At 34.5% G+C, this 20,906-nt stretch overlaps 1 protein-coding gene across 1 annotated transcript in view; it reads right to left on the minus strand.

The window, feature by feature from the left end:
• Window positions 1-2,806: 2,806 nt before the first annotated feature.
• The window catches only part of GPALPP1 (GPALPP motifs containing 1), a 37,891-nt gene continuing 19,791 nt past the window's right edge, over window positions 2,807-20,906 (minus strand). The window contains exons 5-9 of the mRNA XM_045839054.1: window positions 20,763-20,894; window positions 20,066-20,230; window positions 16,747-16,845; window positions 6,831-7,049; window positions 2,807-6,192 (exon numbers count right to left, since the gene is read on the minus strand). Of these exons, the coding sequence (XP_045695010.1) occupies window positions 6,831-7,049; window positions 16,747-16,845; window positions 20,066-20,230; window positions 20,763-20,894 (615 nt within the window). The 3' untranslated portion in view covers window positions 2,807-6,192. The remainder of the gene's footprint in view (window positions 6,193-6,830; window positions 7,050-16,746; window positions 16,846-20,065; window positions 20,231-20,762; window positions 20,895-20,906) is intronic.

The raw sequence follows: 20,906 nt of genomic DNA on the forward strand, positions 1-20,906 counted from the left end.
CGATGTTTCTGAGCGTTGGTTGTTCTATATTTTAGTTGTAATTTTGATGTGGTTGTGTGAAGAGCCAAGCTATGTCTGCTTACACTGACATTTTGACCTGGAGTTCATCACCACTGTGTTCTTAGAAACTAGCACACACCTGGCCATTTACTAAATGTTTGCTGAATGAACCACCAAACACATTATTTCCTTAAGAAATACTTATTATAGGGAAATGATCTAAACACTCAAGGATTCTCTTTCTTTGATCCAAAAGTTCAGATTCCTGTCATTTAATTCATAGCTTTTGTATTGCAAAGTATCCCTTTTTGTCACTTCATCAGTAGTCTCCCTAGTGGTTCAGTTTCTAGTTCTGACCCTATACAATAAAAAATTAGGATTTAAAATAGGGTTAACTCTCACCCCCCAAATTATAGAAAAATACGTGCTTTCTGAAAGAATTTGGGAAGTATGGGGGTGGGGGTAGAGAGAACAAATAAAACCAATTGAGTAAAATCCTACCAATTGTTGCATAACATGCAGAACCATGGACAATTTTTTAAAGTATATTTTATTGAGTATGCTATTACAGTTTTCCAAATTTCTCCCTCCCTTTATTCCCCTCTGCCCTGAACCCCCCAATCCTCCAGCATCTCCCCTCTTAGTTCATGTCCATGGGTTGTACATATAAGTTCTTTGGATTCTGTTTCCTATACTATTTTTGACCTCTCCCCATCTATTTTATGCCTACCAATTATGCTTCTTATTCCCTGTACCTTTCCCCCACTATTCCTCCCCTTAGTTTGTGTTTGCTTTTTAGGTTGTGTTTGCTTTTTGCTTGTCATGTTACTGTTCATAGTTTTGATCTTCTTTTTCTCAGATATCTAAGTCCCTTTAACATTTTGCATAATAAGAGCTTGGTGATGATGAACTCCTTTAACTTCACCTTATCTGGGAAGCATTTTATCTGCCCTTCCATTCTAAAGGAAAACTTTGCTGGTTAAGAGTAATCTTGGATGTTGGTCCTTGCCTTTCATGACTTGGAATACTTCTTTCTAGTCCATTCTTGCCTTTAAGGTCTCTTTTGAGAAATCAGCTGACAGTCTGATGGGAACTCTTTTGTAGGTAACTATCTCCTTTTCTCTTGCTTTTAAGATTCTCTCCTTATCTTTAATCTTGGGTAATGTAATTATGATGTTCCTTGGTGTGTTCTTCGGATCCAACTTCTTTGGGACTCTCTGGGTTTTCTGGAAGCCTATTTCCTTTGCCAGATTGGGGAAGTTTTCCTTCATTATTTGTTCAAGTAAGTTTTCAGTTTCTTGCTCTTGTTCTCCTTCTGGCACCCATATAATTTGGATATTGGAATGTTTCAAGTTGTCCTAGAGGTTCCTAAGCTTCTCTTTGCCATGACCAGTACGGGGAGGAGGTCCCTGGGGGTGGTGACAAGAGATTAAGACACAGTCTCAACAGTCTCAGACAGTTTAAGAAAAAGCATTGTCTCTCCTCTGATGGAGGAGGTCCTGACCCTGAACAGGATCTCCACATTTATTTTATAAGGGTTAAATAAAGCTCAAGGATGTTTTGCAGACTTGGGGAAAAACTGCAAGCATAATTGCTCCATTTCCAGGTTATCTAAATGATAAATATTTCTTCTACAAAAGTTACAGTTGCATTCAGCTGAAGCTTGTGGTTAACCAGCTCCTTCTTAACCCCTGCAGGTTGCTGCTGGCTCGACCTGCCTTGCAAATGCAAGCAGTCAAGTGTGGCCTTGCCAAGCACTCAACCTTAGCTTTGATGCCAGCCTTCACCGTCCTCCACATCTCATTTTTTTTGAATTCTGTTTCTTCATTCTGTTCCAGTTGGATGATTATTTCTTCCTTTTGTTAGAAATCATTGATTTGAGTCTGTTTCCTTCCTGTCACTGTTGGTTCCCTGAGTATTTTGATTTCACTTTGGGTATCTTTCATTTTGCGACCAAGCTCAATCAGTTCTGTGGGCATTTTGATTACCAGGGCTTTGACCCCTCCATCAGATAGGCTGGTTATCGCCTCATTGCTTAGCTCTCTTTCTGGATTTTTGCTGTTCTTTCATTTGGGCCATATTTCTTTGTCTTGGCACACCTGTTAAGTTGTAAGGGGGCAGGGCAACCCTCCTTGCTGTGCTGCAATGCTGCCTGTGGGGAAGGGGCCAGAGAGGGAACAATGCAGCTCGCCTGCTCAGCTCTAGCCCACTTTCCAACAAACCCTTGTGTGAGACTGGAAGTTTCTCCCACGGTGGCAGCCCCCGCCATAGTCCACAGTCAGCTCTGAGTCTCAGTTTCCTGTTAAGCTAGCCCCACCTGCGTGGTCCACTGCCTAGCCACGGGTCTCTCTGTCCACCCATCTTACTGGTCTGGTTGACTGTTTAATTCCTTTGTTGTTGGAGTTCTATGCAGTTTGATCTTCTGGCACTTCTGGTTGTTTACTGATTTTAGATTGGTTGTTATTCTCCTTTTGGTTGTGCAAGGAAGTGAAGGGTCTTTACCTACGCCTCCATCTTGGCCAGAACCAGAACCATGGAAATCTTGCTAAGAACCCAGTACAGCCCCTTTTGTGCCTTGGTGCTCTTAATAGCATTTGTCTATCTTCCATTTTTAAATAAACAGTTACACAGTTATATTGGGATAATGAAAACCTGACAAGTAAGTTGAGGTGAAAGATTTCACAATAGCCCACAGTGATCTGGTTGGACAGAGGAATCTTTACAGGATATTCTCTTTACCAATATTGCCTGTCTCAGATGAGCTAATAATATTAAGACAAATGAAACAAAAATAAAAGACCACAACTTACATATAGATGAAATTTTACTTATACATACAGGTGAAATTTTTCACCTCAGAAATTCTTCTTTTCTAAAAAGTCTTTTAATTTTAAACTTCAAAATGAAAAGACTGAAAAGGACAGTGTACAGCTGTTTAGTTTTTTATATACTATAGTCACAGTTAATTTTTTCAGCTGCAAAATACAATACATACCTCTCTTACGATAAGAAATGCACAACCTTTTTTAACTGCAGACTTCAATGATATGATGGCATCATAAATCAAAGAAAATAAGTTAATATTCTGAAACAGAAGACTTGGCTTTGATGTTACATAGGTACAATCTCTAACCACTTTTCTCCATGTTAATTTTTCCTCTTAGGCATCTAACTCAATAGAGAATTTTCCCCCCTGACATTATCATGAAAAAACTGAAAAGAGAAGTGATAAAGGCTACTGTAAAGAGTCTTAAAAACTATCTCCCATGACCCTACATATCTCAGTAATTATACATTATCCACTGTGTATAAGAAACAAAAAGTATGTTTTTGGATCAATAATTTATATATAACACTTTATCTGAAGCACATAAGCCTCAGTACCATGTAAATCTCAATCTCACTTATAAAACAAACTATTAATTCAAAAAACCATTAAATGTTCAAGTGATTAAATGTCAAGTGGTTCCTATGTCCAAGCAAGATTAAGTTGGTTCTCCCTCCCTGCTTGAGCCTGCAAAGACCATCCCCAAATACACATGGTCCTTCCGGGGTGGTAAGGTAATCAGTTCCTGGATCCCTGTCCCACAAAAACTGTGAAATGACAGATGTTTCTTGCTTTGAGTTCCTAAGCTTTGTAGCAACTTGTTACATTGTGGTACATAATTAATATAAAAAGTGTGCATCATTTTATATTCTCACTGACTATAAGATTAAAAATTTACTCAGGAAGATGTGCTTTTTTGTTTTTTGAGTAGGGCTTAATTTACAACATTTTGCCCAATATAAAAAGGATTTGATTTATCTGATAAACCATTCTTATGGATTTAGCCACCAACTCCCCCATTTATTTACCAGTAATATGGTTACTCTTTGAAGCCTCTACATTTATTTCAGATGACAATTTAGAGAACAAAATATATAACAGCGGGCACAATAAACTTAAATGTCTGTTACCTTTAACAGTAAAGAATGTAAAGTAGCTGCTTTACTTTTTAAACTTAGTGTTGCTCTTTGTCTTCATTATTTTTCTTAAATTCTTGCCCAAGGATGTGTTTACTGATTTTAGAGAGAGAGGGGGGTATTGGGGCAGGGGGAGGGAGATTGAGAATGAGAATGAACATCCAGCAGTTGGTTGCCTCCCGTGCATGCCCACTGGGGGATCAAACCTGCAACCTTTTGCTGTGGGATAGTGCTCCAATTAACCAAGACACCTGGCCAGGTCTTGTTTTTCATTTTTAAATTGCAGAAGTTCTATAAAATTTGGCTAAGGTGAAGTATATTAAAAAGTTCTTATTAGAAAATGTCAGCAATCTCAATTTTCTACCTGATTGATAGGAGACTTGATTTAATGAGGGCTTTTGCAGCCTGGAAGAGAAGAGGAGATGAAATGAATACCTTTCCATTCTATGCAACAGTTACTCTGCTCTTTTATTGCCATTGTTGTCATATTGGGTTTAGACTCTCCATGGGGGCAAAGGCACTCTGGTCTGTTCTTACATTTTATTAAAACTGTACTCAGGGTGGCATGAAAGAACATTAGATCCAAGGTGGCAATAAGGTTGTATGTAGCTCATGGAAAGAAGAGGCTTTTCCTACTTTTGCGAAGGTCATGGACACTCCATGTATGAGTGAAGAAATAGTTAAGTACGTAATATAGAAATATCCCTATCCCTTTAGAATAAAAACAAAGCAAAAATAAGTAACCACAGATGACATTTTTACTTTAAAAATACCAAAATTCCCAAAAATATATGTTAGGAATCTATAGAGGGATGAGGAAATAGAAAACATTTCTTCCTTTTATTGAGGAAAAAAATTATAATAAAATTAAATGGAAGCAATGGATACTCTTGCAACAAAGTTTTGTGTTTATACAATACTGCCGACTAAAAATGACACCTTTGGTCAAAAGGTAGCTCTGTTCAACTCTAACAAGAAGCCTTTACATGAATTTACTTAGGAGAATAATTCATCTTTTTAATAACAACACTCCTTGAGTAGGCTACTATTTACATAGATGTAATGGAAAATATCACTATACTGCTATGATTAAAAGAAGAATAATTTTTACTATTCTCTGAACAGTTTACTCAATTTTTCATAGAGCCTAAATAACTAGGAATCAGAATCTTTTCCCATTAAAACCTTGTGCTTTATCAAAACTAGAACACAGAACTAATAGAAGGGCTAAGATTAATCTGTAAGAAAATATAACTTTACAGAATTTGAATTTAGGCTTTAACCATTTAGAATTTTCTATTTAACATCTAAAGAGGCAGTACTTATTATAGCATTACAAACTTATAATGCTCCATTAGTGTGGTTATGATTACCGAGTTTCATTTTTTTCAAAAAAGGTTATTCATGACTGATATAAAAGATCTGTCCCCAATAAATTAGCTAAACTTTGTTAAATATAAATGGATAAAGTAAGATCATCTCAAAGCAGAGTTTAAAGACTTAGAAAGCTTTGGGTGAGGTCACAGAGCTGTGTCTTAGACTCCACACTGCTCGTGGGCACTGATGTGTCTTGTTCCTCAGATTGCCTCCCCTATAAATACTTATTAAAGTTGAAAAAAAATCAAATACTTTTTCCTTAGAACATGAAATAACAGAGATTCCTTTCTGACTTAAACACACCAGAAAACACAAACCACAAATAAAAAGCCCTGAGTGCCCAAATAAACAAACTGTTAATGAAACAGTCAAATTCTCCATATGTACTTTTTTCATGTAAATATGTATTCACTCCTTGCAGTTGAAAGGGAATAGCCAAACAATTTCAAATTCTTGGATTTACTCTAAGTACTGGACACACTTGCTCTAGGGTAGGTTAATAACATCCAACGAGGAGGTCCAGTCTTCAGATAGTCCTGACCAGATCTAAGAGGATACTTGGGACACATCACAAAAATTAGGGCATGGTCGGGGGAATCCTCAGAATAATTATTTGAAGAAAAGCCAATACTTTCTTGGAAGCCAAACACATAAAATTCTGTTCTACATAAGAAACACTGATATTATGTTATGCTTCCACATGATTTTAAGGATGCAGAGAACAAGATGAGTTTGTATGGTTTTTAAGACTAAAGTAATCTCTAATAGTAAGTAACTTACAAAAAAGTAATAACAGTGGACCAACAGATAAGAGTGTTCTTCAACTTTTCTTCATTGCACAGAGAAGTCCCCCTGAAGTAAGAATAAGAAAATTCAGTAAGTTGGAAAATATTTCCAATTTTAACTGTGTTTTCCCGTAAAGCCACATTTTAATATTGATGTAGGTTTCATATAATTGAAAAAAAATCTTAAAAAATTTTAAGAAGGAGCATTAGTTTTTATGTAATTCCTTCATCACTATTATGAACCCTTGCCAGTTCTGGCTATAAATGAATGATGTAATGGTTTTGAACCTAATCTTATTGAGAACCTTTAAAGGCAGTGAACTTTTTCTAATTGTGATCTTATTTAACATAAAAAGACTACTAGCAAACCTTTCTTCATCCTTTAATAAACCATGAATATTTACCCAATCTTTAAACCACACTTTCCATTTCTCATAAACTAAACTTTTATTTTAGCATTTTTAATAGCAATGCCCTGTTAGCTTATTATGAGAACAAGACTCCTTTTCTATAAACCACATTTTTAAGCCCACGAAGGCTGAATTTTCAAAAATCAGTTTTCTTATAAAAAAGATGTACAGGTTTATAATCTACTTTATTATAAAAAGAAATAGGTTTTGCACTTAACTATTTATAGACAAAGTTTATTTTTAGAGAAGTTCAAATTTATCAGTATAAAAATATACCTCACTGAAATATACTTACTTATAAAAACATACTGCCTTTGCCATGTGAAAATTTGGTATTTAGTTCTCTAGATTTTTTAATTAGGGCTTTTTTCTGAGCTTCATCAAACCGATTAACCTTAAGATCCTTATCACGGTCAAATGGTATTCTTTCTTGGGGCTTAGTTTTATCTTCAGCAGATTTATTCTTTATTTTTTTTTGATGAATGTCCATAAGAGATTCTGATCTTTTTGATTCCTGGGGAAAGCAGGAGAAAATAAAAATCTTAGTTTGTGTGGATTATTGACAGAATACGATAGTGAAACAAAACAGTTAAGTAGTAATGGTGAACATTAAGGAGGGCTATTTATAAACCCCAACAGGTTTTTCAAATTCCAAGACAGCATCTATGAAGAAAATATGTAGCAGAGGCTAATTCAACTCAATGAAAGCATCAAGTAATTGCATGCCACACACAGGAAAAGAGCAAGACAGAGAGGAGACAAATGTTTAAATAATCATAACGAAAAGCACTGTGTGATGTACCAAAATTAGAGTCCAAACCAAGAACCTGGGGGAAAAAGAAAGAGCAATTATATTCTCACTTGCCAGCCTGGTTAAAGCTTTATGGACGTTGTGGTCCGTGAAGCTTACACAAGTGACCAGGAAGGGAATGGCACTGCCAGGCTGAAGTAAAAACAAGGGGAAACCAGAAAAATAACAGCACGGAGGTGACACAGTTCAAGGCCTCTGCAGGACATGCTGGCATGTTCCCTACACAAGAGAACTTTTGTTCTGTTCAGTTTTGTGTTCTTTTTCTTACCTTTCTCATTTTCTTCCTTTTTTAGTTGGGGGAAGTGTTTACATTTTAACATCTATATAGTAAGATGAGCGTGAGCAAAGGCAATTGGTTTCATAACTTAAGAGATTCATTATGAATCTTTTAGTATTGAAGTAAAAGACAGAATGTCCCTGGATGAAAGCAGCAGGGAGTGGGATGCAGGACAAGATACAGGTAGTACTGACTAGCAGCCTTCAAACTGGGATATTTGTATCCCTGGGTTACACAGACTGGATGCCATGGTGTATGAAGGCATGGATAATTTTAAGGTTATCCACTCATGATTCTCAACTTCTTCATGTAGTCTTACTTAAAATAGACTTGCCCAATAATGCATCTTATGAGAATGGCTCCTGTTTTGTTACAGCCTCTTCCCATTTAACAAAGGTGAGGTCTTTCAGTGTCTTCTTACAGAACACCACCTGGGAGACCAAGTGTCCAGGGCATCAAACAAAAAACCCTGAAATACTAGTATAAGTGAACATCCTCTCATCAAGGAAGGACTTAGTGTCTTTTCTGTTTAAAACATATTTCTCTTAAAAGTGTAAGGTATTTTTAAAATGGGCGTTTCTGCTGTTGTTGGAATGTTCTGAGTTCAGGTATACTGAAGAGTGGGGCAATGGAAGAAAGGGTGATTTTTGCTTAATATAACCTCTTCCAGGCCCTGCCCGGTTAAAAAATATATTTGACAGCAAAGAGTCATCTGAAGACAGCTCAGTGAAAGCAAAGTAACAAGGCATTTGTAAGAAATGTTGAAGGTGGAAGCATCCTATTTCACATAGAAGACAAATAAATTCATGGTTTACCTACTTTAGAATTCAGAATAGTTACAGGAATGATGATTAACACATCTATTTGAATGGAAAAATGGAGTCAGGTTTTCTGACAGAAAGTTAAGTCTGCCTTGGCTGATTTGACAACCAGAACTGACTTTGTCAGGTTATGTGGTAGTCATTCCCTATAAATGAATGAGCACAATCTGAAACTATACGGTTTTAGCGGAAAGTACAAATGACGTTGTATAAGTAAACATTTAAGTTAGCATTGTTTCCATTTTCCCAATCCTCCATAAGTCATTTCATAAGTAAATCCTGATAAAGTTTTTAGAAAAAAATTGATTTGCAACTCAAGTACTTTCTGGTTCTTTATTTTAATAAAATACTAGGTCAAAATTCAAATCATGCTAAGGAAAAATAGGTTATCAATATATACAGCATGGAGAAGTAGCTAATAACTTAAGTTCCGAACTCAGGAAAATCTGGGTTTCAATGATGGTCCTGCTGTTTTCAACTCTGGTGACTTAGACATGTAATTTAAGCCCTCAATTTCTCATGTATGAAATGATAATAATAATTTTAAAATATTTTGGGTGAGGGAGGAGCTAAATAATCTAATGAATACAAAGGTTTTAACAGTGTTAGGCACATAAGAATCTCCCAATAAATGTTAGCAAGATTCACTGAGAATTTACTGTATTGTAATCCTCACCATATCTCTGTAAATTAAGAGTTATTATTCCCATTACCCAGATTTGGAAAGAGAGAAAGAGATAATAAACTAATAGGATCAAAGTGAAAAAGACTGAAGTGTATAGCTGACAATCAAGAGAGAGATCATTAATATTTAACAAGTTGCTATGAGGTTTAAGTAAATAACTCAGAAATTGTTTAAAGAACTGAATGATGTTGTAATTAACTGTTTTCCATCTCATCCACTTCTTTATTTCTACAAAGATTTTATTTATTTATTTATTTATTTATTTATTTATTTATTTATTAGAGGGGGGGAACAGAGAGAAAGGGAGGGACAGCAATTTCAATATGCAAGAGAAACATTGATCAGTCACCTCTTGCATGCCCTCAACCAGGGACTTGGCTGGCAACCCAGGCATATGCCCTGACCAGGAATTGAACCTAAGACTTTTTAGTTCACAGGCCAGTGCTCAATCTACCAACACACCAGGCCAGGGTGCCCTACATCTTTATGTAAAAATGGTATCTTAACTCTTAAATATAAAACTCACTTACCTACAAAAACAAACAATAGAACACATTTGATGCTGAAACCTGTCTTATTCTAGCATTAAGTAACACTCATCCACATATCAGGAACTAAGTAGAAAAAAAGTCTTTCATTAAGAGATTAAATGAGGACTTCTGATCAAAATGGAGCTGCAGGTACATAAACTTTGCCTCCTTGCTCAATCAAACGAAAGACAACAACAAATTTAAAAACAAACAACCAAGGAATTAAAGAAGAAACATTCATTCAGAATGGTAGCAACAGTGGAGATGGGCAGCTGGGGCAGAGAGGACACATGGCAAAGCTGTGGCTAGAGGACCACAAGGGCAAGACAGCAGTTGGCAGTACCACATTTGTGTGCAGATAAACTGGGAGGAACAACTGGGGATCGAGACAGACCACACAAACCAGGGTTCCAGCATGGGAAAATAAAGCCACAAAACCTCCAGCTGCGAAAATCCTCGGGGGTTAAGGCTGCAGGAGAAACTCCCAGCCTCACAGGAGAGTTCGTTGGAGAGACCCACAGGGTCCTAGAACATACATAAAACCATCCACACGAAATCAGCACCAATTTGCTTATGGGTAGCAGAGGAAGTGACTGAAAGCCAGCCAAGAGCCGAGCAAGTGGCACTGTTCCCTCTCTGAACTCCCCCTACAGATAGCACTACAACCCAGCAAAGTGGGTTGTCCCACCCTTGTGAATACCTAAGGCTCCACCTCTTACCAAGAAACAGATGCGCTGAGATGAAGAAATATGAACCAAACGACAGAACAGATCAAAACTCCAAAACAGAACTAAGTGATGATGAGATAGCCAAACTATCAGATGCAGAGTTGAAAACACTGGTAACCAGGATGCTCAGACATAATTGAATATGGCTGCAAAATAGAGAAAAAAGTGAAGGCTATGCAACATGAAATAAAGAATAATATACAGGGAAACAACAGTGAAGGGAAGGAAACCAGGACTCAAATCAAGGATTTGGAGCAGAAGGAAGAAATAAACATTTAATCAGAACAAAGTGAAGGAACAAGAATTCAAAAAAAAATACGAGGAGAGGCTTAGGAACCTCCAGGACAACATTTAACATTCCAATATCAGAATCATAGGGATGCCAGAAGGAGAAGAGGAAGAACAAGAAATTGAAAACTCACTTGAAAAAAATAATGAAAGAGAACTTCCCCAATCTGGCAAAGGAAATACACTTCCAGAAAGCCCAGAGAATCCCAAAGAAGTTGGACCCAAAGAAGAACACACCAAGGCACATCATAATTACATTACCCATGATTAAAGGTAAGGAGAGAATTTTAAAAGCAGCAAGAGGAAAGGAGACAATTACCACAAAGGAGTGCTCATAAAACTATCAGCTGACTTCTCAAAAGAAACTATACAGGTGAGAAGGGGCTGGAAAGAAGTATTCCAAGTCATGAAAGGCAAGGACCTACATCCAAGATTATCTATCCAGGAAAGCTATCATTTAGAATGGAAGAGCAAAGAAAGTGCTTCTCAGATAAGGTCAAGTTACAGGAGTTCATCATCACCAAGCCCTTATTATATGAAATGTTAAAGGGACTTATCTAAGAAAAAGAAGATCAAAACTATGAAGAGTAAAATGACAACCTAACCTATCAACAGCTTGATCACAGATATCAACAACCAAACCTAAAAGAACAAAACAAAAATGAAAACACACTAAGCAAACAACAAGAACAGGAACAGAATCACAGAAATGGAGATCACATGGAGGGTTATCAGTGTGGAGGGTGAGAGAGGAAAATGGGGGAAAAGTACAGGGAATGAGAAACATAAATGGTAGGTAAAGAATAGACAGGGGCAGGTTAAGAATAGTATGGGATATGGAGAAGGCCACGAAAGTATAAGTATGACCCGTAGTCATGAATTAAGAGGGGAATGCTGTTGGGCAGGGTGCAAGATGGAAGGGAATAAAGAGGAGGAAAAAATGGGACAACTGTAATAGCATACTCAATAAAATATACTTTAAAAAAGGAGATTAAGTGAAATGTACATTTTACTTTTTTACAATTCATAATTATTTACCAAAATTTGCCATGTTTCCATTGCTTTTTTAATTTTTAATTTTATTTTTTGATTTTAGGGAGAAAAGAAAGGAGAGAGAGGGAGGAAGACAGAGAGAAAAATATCAATTTGTTGTTCCACCTATTTATGCATTACTTGGTAGATTCTTATATGTGCCCTGACTGGGGATCAAACCCACAACCATGGCATATCAGGATGACGTTCTAACCAACCTAGCTACCAGGGCCTGTTTACATTGTTTTGATCACCTGAAATTATAATTTAATCCAGAAATTTTTTAAAAGCATAAACATTTTAAGACACAGAAATTCTTTTTAAAACTTTCAATTTCAATTTATGTGCATATTTTTGTTGCAGTAAAATGCAACTTATCAAATATAATGATGAAAAACTTTCAAGTATAATAGTAAATTCCATTAGGACAGAAATTATGTGGCAGGGCAGAAATAAAATTATGAACTCAAAGAGAAAAAAGGATGAAATAAAATTTCCAACTGTTAAGGAAGTACTTGTTTATTTTATATATTTTGTATTTTATATATTTTTCACAAATACTGATATATCCTGAATTGTGTTGGTATTTAGATTCCATTTAAAACATTTAATAGAGTCATATGAATACTATAAATTCTCTCTGATAAATATTGAAACTTATAATATAAAATTTAAGATGTCAAGTAAAAGGTTTCTTTTAGGAGATTCCAAAGCAGAAACACTTGAAGGTCACTGGTCTCCACTGCTGACTGGTTGAAGAGAAGATTCCTGAGTCTCACCATATATTTAGTGAATGATAATCATCAACTGTGGGTCTCAGCAACCTGTGCTTTTAAAAATCACCCAGGTTCTTATACAGGGTACCCATCAGTTGTGGAATCCCCTGTGTAGATTACTCTTTCTGGTAGTTTGGTATTAATAGAAAGAACTGGAATGACATCACAAAAGAGAAGTAGAATATGGTTAATTTTAGGATGGGGAATTATAATGTAATATAATTATATATGAATATATAAGTGCAAAAAACAATACTATAAAAACTTGATCTTTTCATACCATTTCTCCACATTTTCCTCTTTTCCCATTAATTAGAAAATAATTCACTAATGCAACTACAGTGATGAAGGTGTCTAGACAGTCTATCAAAAGTTGGAAGGTAGTGTCGCAGGTTCAATTCCCAGTCAGGGCACATGCCTGGGTTGCAGGCCAGGTCCCCAGCAACTGCACATTGATGTTTTTCTCTCTCTCTCTCTCCCTCCCTTCCCTCTCTAAAAATAAATAAAAATAAAATCTTTAAAAAAAAGTTGGAAGGGGAAGGCCTGAAGATATTAAAAAGCTGAAGAAAATAGACAACAAAGTTTGAAGGAGATGTGAGAAAAAATGAAGTTGTAGAGGCCCTACTTTATCTAGAGCCCCTACTGAGAAAAAGGATGAGCAAAACTGTACAAAAAGTAACAAAAAGTAAACAAAAATGGCAGGTTTCAATTTACTGATCCCCTGTACAGACAGGTCCTGACATAAAATGTTTCAATTTATGATTTTTTGACTTTACAAGTGATATGCATAATTATGTGAGATATTCAATACTATATTATAAAACAGGCTTCATGTTAGATGATTCTGCCCAACTGTAAGCACATATAAGTGTTCTGAACACACTTAAGGTAGGCTAGACTAAGCTGTGATGTTTGGTATGTTAGATGTTTGAAATGCATTTTTGACTTAATGATATTTTCAATTTATGATGGATTTATTAGGATGTAACCCCATTGTTAAGTCAAAGAGCATCTGTTATTAGTAAATTTAATAAATTAAACATGAATAAAGACAGGAGAAGCCCAGGCCAGTGTGGCTCAGTTGGTTGGAGCATCGTCCCCAAACCAAAAGGTTATGGATTTGGTCTCTTGTCAGAGCGTGTATGAGAGGCAACCAATTGATGTTTCTCTACTTCTCTCTCTAAAATCAGTAAGTATGTCCTTGGGTGAGGAGAAAAAAAGAAGGGATATACATCAAACCATTGGACTATTATAATCCATTCAAACAATTCAAGGTCTTGGATTTGTTGTATCAGCTGTTTCAGGTGCACTCTCGGGTTTAGCATACTTTGCATGCTGTGACACAAATGACCACACTAGTGCCAGAACTATAAAAAACAACAACAATAAAAACATCTAGAAGTAGTCAATTCGCTAAAACTCACATTGAAGGCCAATTCATGTAGAAATCAATTTGCGAAATGCCAATTTGATGATTTACCCAATTTATTCATCTAACAAAATAAAAATAAATATTATTTATTATTTATATAAGCTCATACTGAAATTTATTTTATAAGAAATTATAAAAAGCCAGAGCAATTTATGTTAATGGGACAGTTTCATAGTAACTTTTGAAAATTCAAGCTAAGATTCTAGTTTGGTTATTTTGTTTTCATGGTAGTATTTTATTTACTTCTAAAGATTTTATTTATTTAATTTTAAAGAGAGGAAGGGAGGGAGAAAGTAAGTGAGAGAAACAGTGTTGTATGAGAAACATCGATTGATTGCCTCTTGTACTGGGTCACAACCCAGGCATGTGCCCTGACTTGGAACCCAACGGGAGACCTTTCAGTTTGCGGAATGATGCTCAACTCACTGGGCCATACTGGTCAGAGCTTCATGTTAATATTTTAAATAGTGCTTGGCCCTGACCCTTGTGGCTCAGCTGGTTAAGCAACGTCCAACAAAGCAAAAAGTCACCAGTTAGATTCCTGGCCAGGGCTAGTGCCTGGATTATGGGTCCAGACCAGGTTGGGGCATGTACAAGAGGCAACTTAGCAATGTTTCTTACACATCAATGTTTCTCTCCCTATCTTTCTCCCTTCCATCTTCTCTCTAAATAAATTTTTCAAAAAGAATAGTGCTCAATTTATCAAAACTGAGAATTATATGATGATTTAGTCTTAAGACTATATTAATATTTTGAAAAATGTATCTTACAAGTAACCAAAATTTCAGTATGAGATTAAAATCCTAATTTTTAAATGCATTTTAAAGTCAATTGCATACGTCATTACATGTTCCCCTAAGTACTTCATCACTCATTTCATTAGCCAGAGTTCAGTATTTGTTTACAAATTTTTCTTTCAGGTAAATTTATATACAATAAAATGCACAAATCTTAATATTACATTTACTAAGTTTTAGAATTCAAATTATTATCAAGACTCGGAAAATTCTATCACCCTGGAAAGCTCTATATGCCCCTTCCTACTCAATTGTAATGTAATATAATTGTATATGCTCAATTCTCACATTCCCACTCCAATAACCACTACTGTGATGTTTTTCTACCATAGATTCATTTTGCTTATTGTAGTTTCTTACAAATGTAATCACAGAGTGTGGACTTGTATAGGAATTTTTGTATAAGACCTTTTCCACTTAGCATAATGACTTCAAGATTTATTCACGTTATCACATTTATTTGTAACCTGTTCCTTTTTATTGCCCAGTAGTATTTCATTGTATACAGTTTGGTTTTTCTTTCTCTTTGTTGGGCACCTGAGCTGTTCACAAATTTAATTACTGTAAATAAAGCATCCATGAATATTCTTATATAAGTCTTTTCTTGAGGCTATTACGAATAAAGCATGTTCAAGTCTTCCTGTGGACATATTTTCATTTCATGTTTTATATAAATGCCCAGGGATGGAGCTGCACAGTCATAGGGTGGGTATAGGTTTAGTTTTATAAAAGTGTTCTTTTGGAAAAAGCACAGCTTGTGAATTTTCAGCTATTCTTTTTCTCTAACATAACTCATTATGGCTATAAACTTTGCATCTAAGTACTACTTTATATTGCATCTCACATATCTTAATATGTTATATTTCTGTATCATTCAGGTTTAGGTATTTTCTAACATCCATTATCACGTCTTCTTTGATACAAAGTTTAAATTTTTCTGACTTCTTGTACAGACTTTTAAGTTATCTGAATTTTAACTTAAATTCTTTGTAGTCAGAGAATATGGCTTAAGTGATAGTGACACTTTTAATTTTGTTGAGATGTGACTTTTGAGCTTGTCAGTTTTCAGCTTCACTGTTTGTGATATTGGTCTGCATGTCCAAGAAATCATTTTCATTATATTTTTCACATTTATGGAACTTTTTATTAATTAATGTCTTGGGAACAGAAGGTAATTTTCCTGAACACAACACCTTTCAGGGGCCAATGGGCTCAGTGATTCACATTTATTCTTTGAACTGAAACACCATTTTTTAAAAATGGAATATTTAAAAAATTAAAAGAAAAATTTTAAAAATGGATTTTAGAAACAGAGAGGAAAGGAGAGAGAGAGAAACATCAATTTGTTGTTCTATTTATTGGTTGATTCCTGTATGTGTCATGACCAGGGATCAAACCTCAGCCTTGGCATATCCAGGTGATGCTCTAACCAACTGAGCTAGTGTGCCAGGACAGTTTTTCTTCTTCTTTTTTTTTTTTTTCTTCAACTAAGAGAATATAACAAAATAATGCTATGCCAAATGTGTACTGACTTCCTCACTTTATAAATTTAGATTGAACCATATTAAAACATTAAAAATGTTTTAAAAACATTTTTAAAATGTTTTAAAAACATTTAAAAACATTTAAAACATTAAAAATGTTTTAAAAACATTTTTCTCCCATACTTAAATCTTTACATCAAATATTCCAAATCTGCTTATAATTAAAAAAATGTATGTACTTAGGTTCTCTAGGAGTTAGTAGGGTTCTTACTTTCTGATCACATGCTATTGATCGCTAAAAGTTAAATTTCTGATATGTAACTTACATAAAAAATGAACTAAGACTATTATATGAGATCAGTTAAAAAACGCTACACAAAAGATTTTATATAAATACATACATGACAGAGTTCAATATTTTTCAGAACAGATATATAGAAAAAGACAGATAAAGAGAAGACATATAAAAGAGAAACAAGAAAAGGAAAAAATGAGGAGCATTAAAAGATAGAAAAACATAAAAGGTTATGTATTTTATTCCATGACTTACATTGTATGAGGATGCCTGCTCAGCCAATCTCTTTTCCCTTCCTGACAATATATGTTCTTCATCCTTCTTACTGAGTGACTTCCTTGCTTCTTGTGTCTCCTGAGGAACAAGCACAGATAACACATTACTGAACCATATAATTAAGGGACAATAAAAAGGAAAACTGTAATTTTTACTCAGATCAAGTAATTAGAGACTAAACTAATAAGCCAGGCTTGTTGAACCTCTTCCCACCACATGTTAATATACCTGATCAGAGGTCTGTTGATAATCTAAGATTTTCCTGGAAACAACAACAACAAAAAATAACAACTCTATCCAATGAAATAGAAGAATCACCAATTTTTTGATCTCAGGCATCAGTTTGACAAACTATAATAAAATGTTAAAGATAAAATAAGGCTTAAAAAGAAATCTTGCATTATATTTTCAAAACTTGGTAAGTTACTTTTTGAGGAAACAAATTAAGAAAAAACAAAAGGTGTACAGACAGGAAAACATAAAACTATATGCACAGATGACAAACTTTCTATGTAGAAAACCTCAACGAATCAACACAAACACTCTTGGAATAGTAAGCAGGTGCAACAAAGCTGCAGGACACAAGGCCAATATACAAAATATACCAGCAATGAACAACTGGAATTTGAAATTAAGATAAAAAACAACATTTCCCATAGAACACACACAAATTTACCTGAAGTACGTATGTATGTATGTAAATTTCCAACAAATTCTAGTTAGAAAAAAAATTCTGGAGAATATAGTCCCAACCAGAAATGAAGAAAATAAACATAAAAAACAACTGAAAACCATTGTTCTCAAAATGTATTTTTATACTGCTGCTATTTGCTTAAGAAAACTAATGAGAATCTTACATAATTTTTTTCTTTATAATGGACTAAAATGACATTGTATTTAATAAACTACATTAAAAACATAGGAATAATTTAATTCTTATTTTTCATAAAACATTTCCCAGAAAACCGATGCTTCTAATTGTAAATATTCAGAGAAAAATGATGTTATGGTAGATGGAGATAAAAACCTGACTATTGAAGAGTTAATTGATCCAGTCAAGACTGGGAGGTGAGAATATAACATATCTTATTCAATTATTTTATACATCACACTGCTATTTCTTTCTAAAGAACAATTTTACTTCTTTTAGGTAATGTTGCCTAAGTGAATGTGAGAACGTGAGTGATATGGGAGATGTATGCTGCACAATCAAATATAAAAAGGTTAGATGAACCTATTAAACATATTTTTTAAAAAAAGGAAACAACAATGATGTTACAAAAATAAAAAATCAGTCATCAACTTTTACACAGGATCAAAAATACCAGAAAATGAATAGCTCTGTGATAATATATATTATTTGGTACCACAAATACATATAAGTATGTATTATCTGATGTAATGCTGTACCACATAAAATTTAAGGAGATAGTAGTAATTCCTTCATGAGTCCTTTGTAAACACTGAACATTACATTAAGCTCTGAAAAGAATGACCAGATCTAAAGAATTCAGCCATAGGGCCTAAAATCACTCAGTTCAAATTGTACTGCCTAGTTTCTATTTGTTCCACTTTCCTGTGATATCTTTCTCTGAAGAAGACTCCCTGCATACAGAAGGACAGAAAAATGCATAAATAAATGTAGGCACAAATAAAAAGTCCCTGTGAGCAAGGGAATTAATTGTATTTTTGGAGACAATCTTAAAGGCTAAATTACAAAAATGCCAATAGTATATTATTTGTATAAGTGACCAGTTAAGGAAGATTAGGCCTTCTGACACTTGTCATTCAAAGGTGTGGCTCATGTTTACACATCTTTTGTTGCTTATTCTGCCCCCATGTGTTGGTTCACCTCACCTTTCTATTACAATTCCAGATTCCTTTAATCTTCAGGGCAATAGAGAACTTACAGCACCACCACATATGCAGGTTAGGATGCTAAAAATGAGGAGACTTCAACATACTATTCTCATTTTAACAATAACACTATTTCACAAGCAATTCTCCACTAAAATAAATGCTCCTTAAGGAGCTTTTTCTTCATTCTATACTGGCAATCAATAGAAAGCCCGTAACACAATTTATAGTTACAGAATTCTAGGTACTAATGAATAAGATAAACCAAGCGAGAGAAAGAATTGTGCAACTGTTTAAGTCAGAACTGATAAAGCTATAAATCTTAAGGCTCTAATTAGCAGAGTATTTAAAATCTGAATGGGATGTCCTAAGGGAATTAAAATCTTTGGATGGAATAAATTTAAGTAGTAGTGCTGGGGACAGTGGTTCAACTGCTAATGTACAACAGAGTGTTTTGAAATAAACAGAAAAATTCAAGAAAAGAAAATTTAAAAATAATAATGTATTTTATGCATACTTTTGGGGGCATATATTTTGTAAATTACTTACTGCATTAATGAAAGTGTTTATTTTTTATTGATGTATAACTAACATATTAGTTTCAGGTGTATAATGTAATGATTTGACATTTGTATATATTGCAAAATGACTGCCACAATAAATTTAGTTAATATCCATTGCTAAACAGTTACAAATTTTTTTCCCTTGCAACGAGAACTTTCAAGATCCAGTCTCCTAGCTACTTTAAAAAATGCAGTACTGTATTCTTAACTATAGCCATCATGCTGTACATTATATCCCCAGAACTTACTCATTTTATAACTGGAAATTGGTACCTTCTGACCACCTTCACCTATTTGTCCACCCCTGTACCTCAGGCTCAGATTTTTAAAAAAAATTTTGTCCTTTTTTTAGATTCCACATGTGAGATCATAGCATATTTAGTACTATTAGTGAAAGTGCTTTTGCTTATCTTGATAGTAGCATGAGTCATTATGCATCATTTAAGAATCTAGGTTAATCTGTGGCTTTGTTTTCTTTCAAGATATTTTAAAACATACCTTGTCATGGAGATAGTATAATGTTGTATAAGGACCAGTTTTGAAATTCCTAATTCCAAGAGCTTCGAGTTAGAAAAGTATACAACAGATTTATTATTCATTACCTACCAGCATTGTAACACCAGAAAAATTGACCTCACAGAGGTTAGTTTCTCCTATAAAATGAGATCAATAAACCCATGCCTCAGTGTTTTCTAGAGATTTAAATGATATAGTTTGTTGGGAAATAGTAAGCAACTGGTGTCACTTTTCTTCAAGGGGAAATCTGTATTTTTCCTTTTGGAATCATAATTTAAAAAGTAGTACCCTTAAATATTTTGCCTTATGTCTTTTCCAAATAGAGCCAACATGGACAGAAATACATGAACAAACACTTTCACCTTAGCCTTCCTTTCCCTGTCAGCTGGAGTATCTGTCCAGACTGATCGATCTTCAGATTTGTCATCTGTTCTTCTCTTAAAAGTTCTGGGCCCAAGACCAAAGTCTTTAAATTCTGGAGGAAGCTCAGTCATCCATAACTCCCTTGTAACTGGTTTAGCTGAAATCTTTAAGAGAAACAGAAAGTTAAAAAAAAAAACCCAAACCCCAGTAGCCTGGAAAGAGCGTATGTGTGCGTGTGTAAAATGCTGTATAAGTGACTATGTTTTTCAATTGAAGCTTTAAAGTTAAATAGCAGACTTTAAGACAAAGGATTTAATAGAATTAATGTTTTCATCATATACATTATAAATATTTTCATCTAATTTATTGTTCTTTTGACTTCTTTATAGTTGCCTTATAAAAATGTTTAAATAGGCAAATTTGCCAGTCTTTTCTTTTTACAGCTTCTGGGTTACCTAGCCACTAAGTTTCCTTCACACACACATATATATACATACATATACAGGGTGAGGCAAAAGTATATTTACAGTTGTTTGTATGGGGAAAAATACAATAATTAATAAATAATGATACAAGAATAAACCATGTTTCACATTGCTCCACTCTTGTATATGTATTATTTAATGTCTATTTTTAAAATTTAGATTTTTAATTTAGTTAGTTTATTTCTCAGAGTAGTGTATGTTAAAAACTTACGTCATCTCCTTTGGTCAGTTTTTCTTTCATTCTCTGGGCCCTTTTTTCAAACTCTGTCGTTACACTATAGTTAACGGGTCCTTTTGCAGGCATTGGTCCAACAATGTCTTCATCTTCACTGCTATCTATTTCCTTTGGAAATAA

This window comes from Phyllostomus hastatus, unplaced genomic scaffold (assembly GCF_019186645.2).
Source record: "Phyllostomus hastatus isolate PE091 unplaced genomic scaffold, TTU_PhHast_1.1 phas_contig_29, whole genome shotgun sequence".
In the NCBI taxonomy this organism is placed as follows: Eukaryota; Metazoa; Chordata; class Mammalia; order Chiroptera; family Phyllostomidae; genus Phyllostomus; species Phyllostomus hastatus.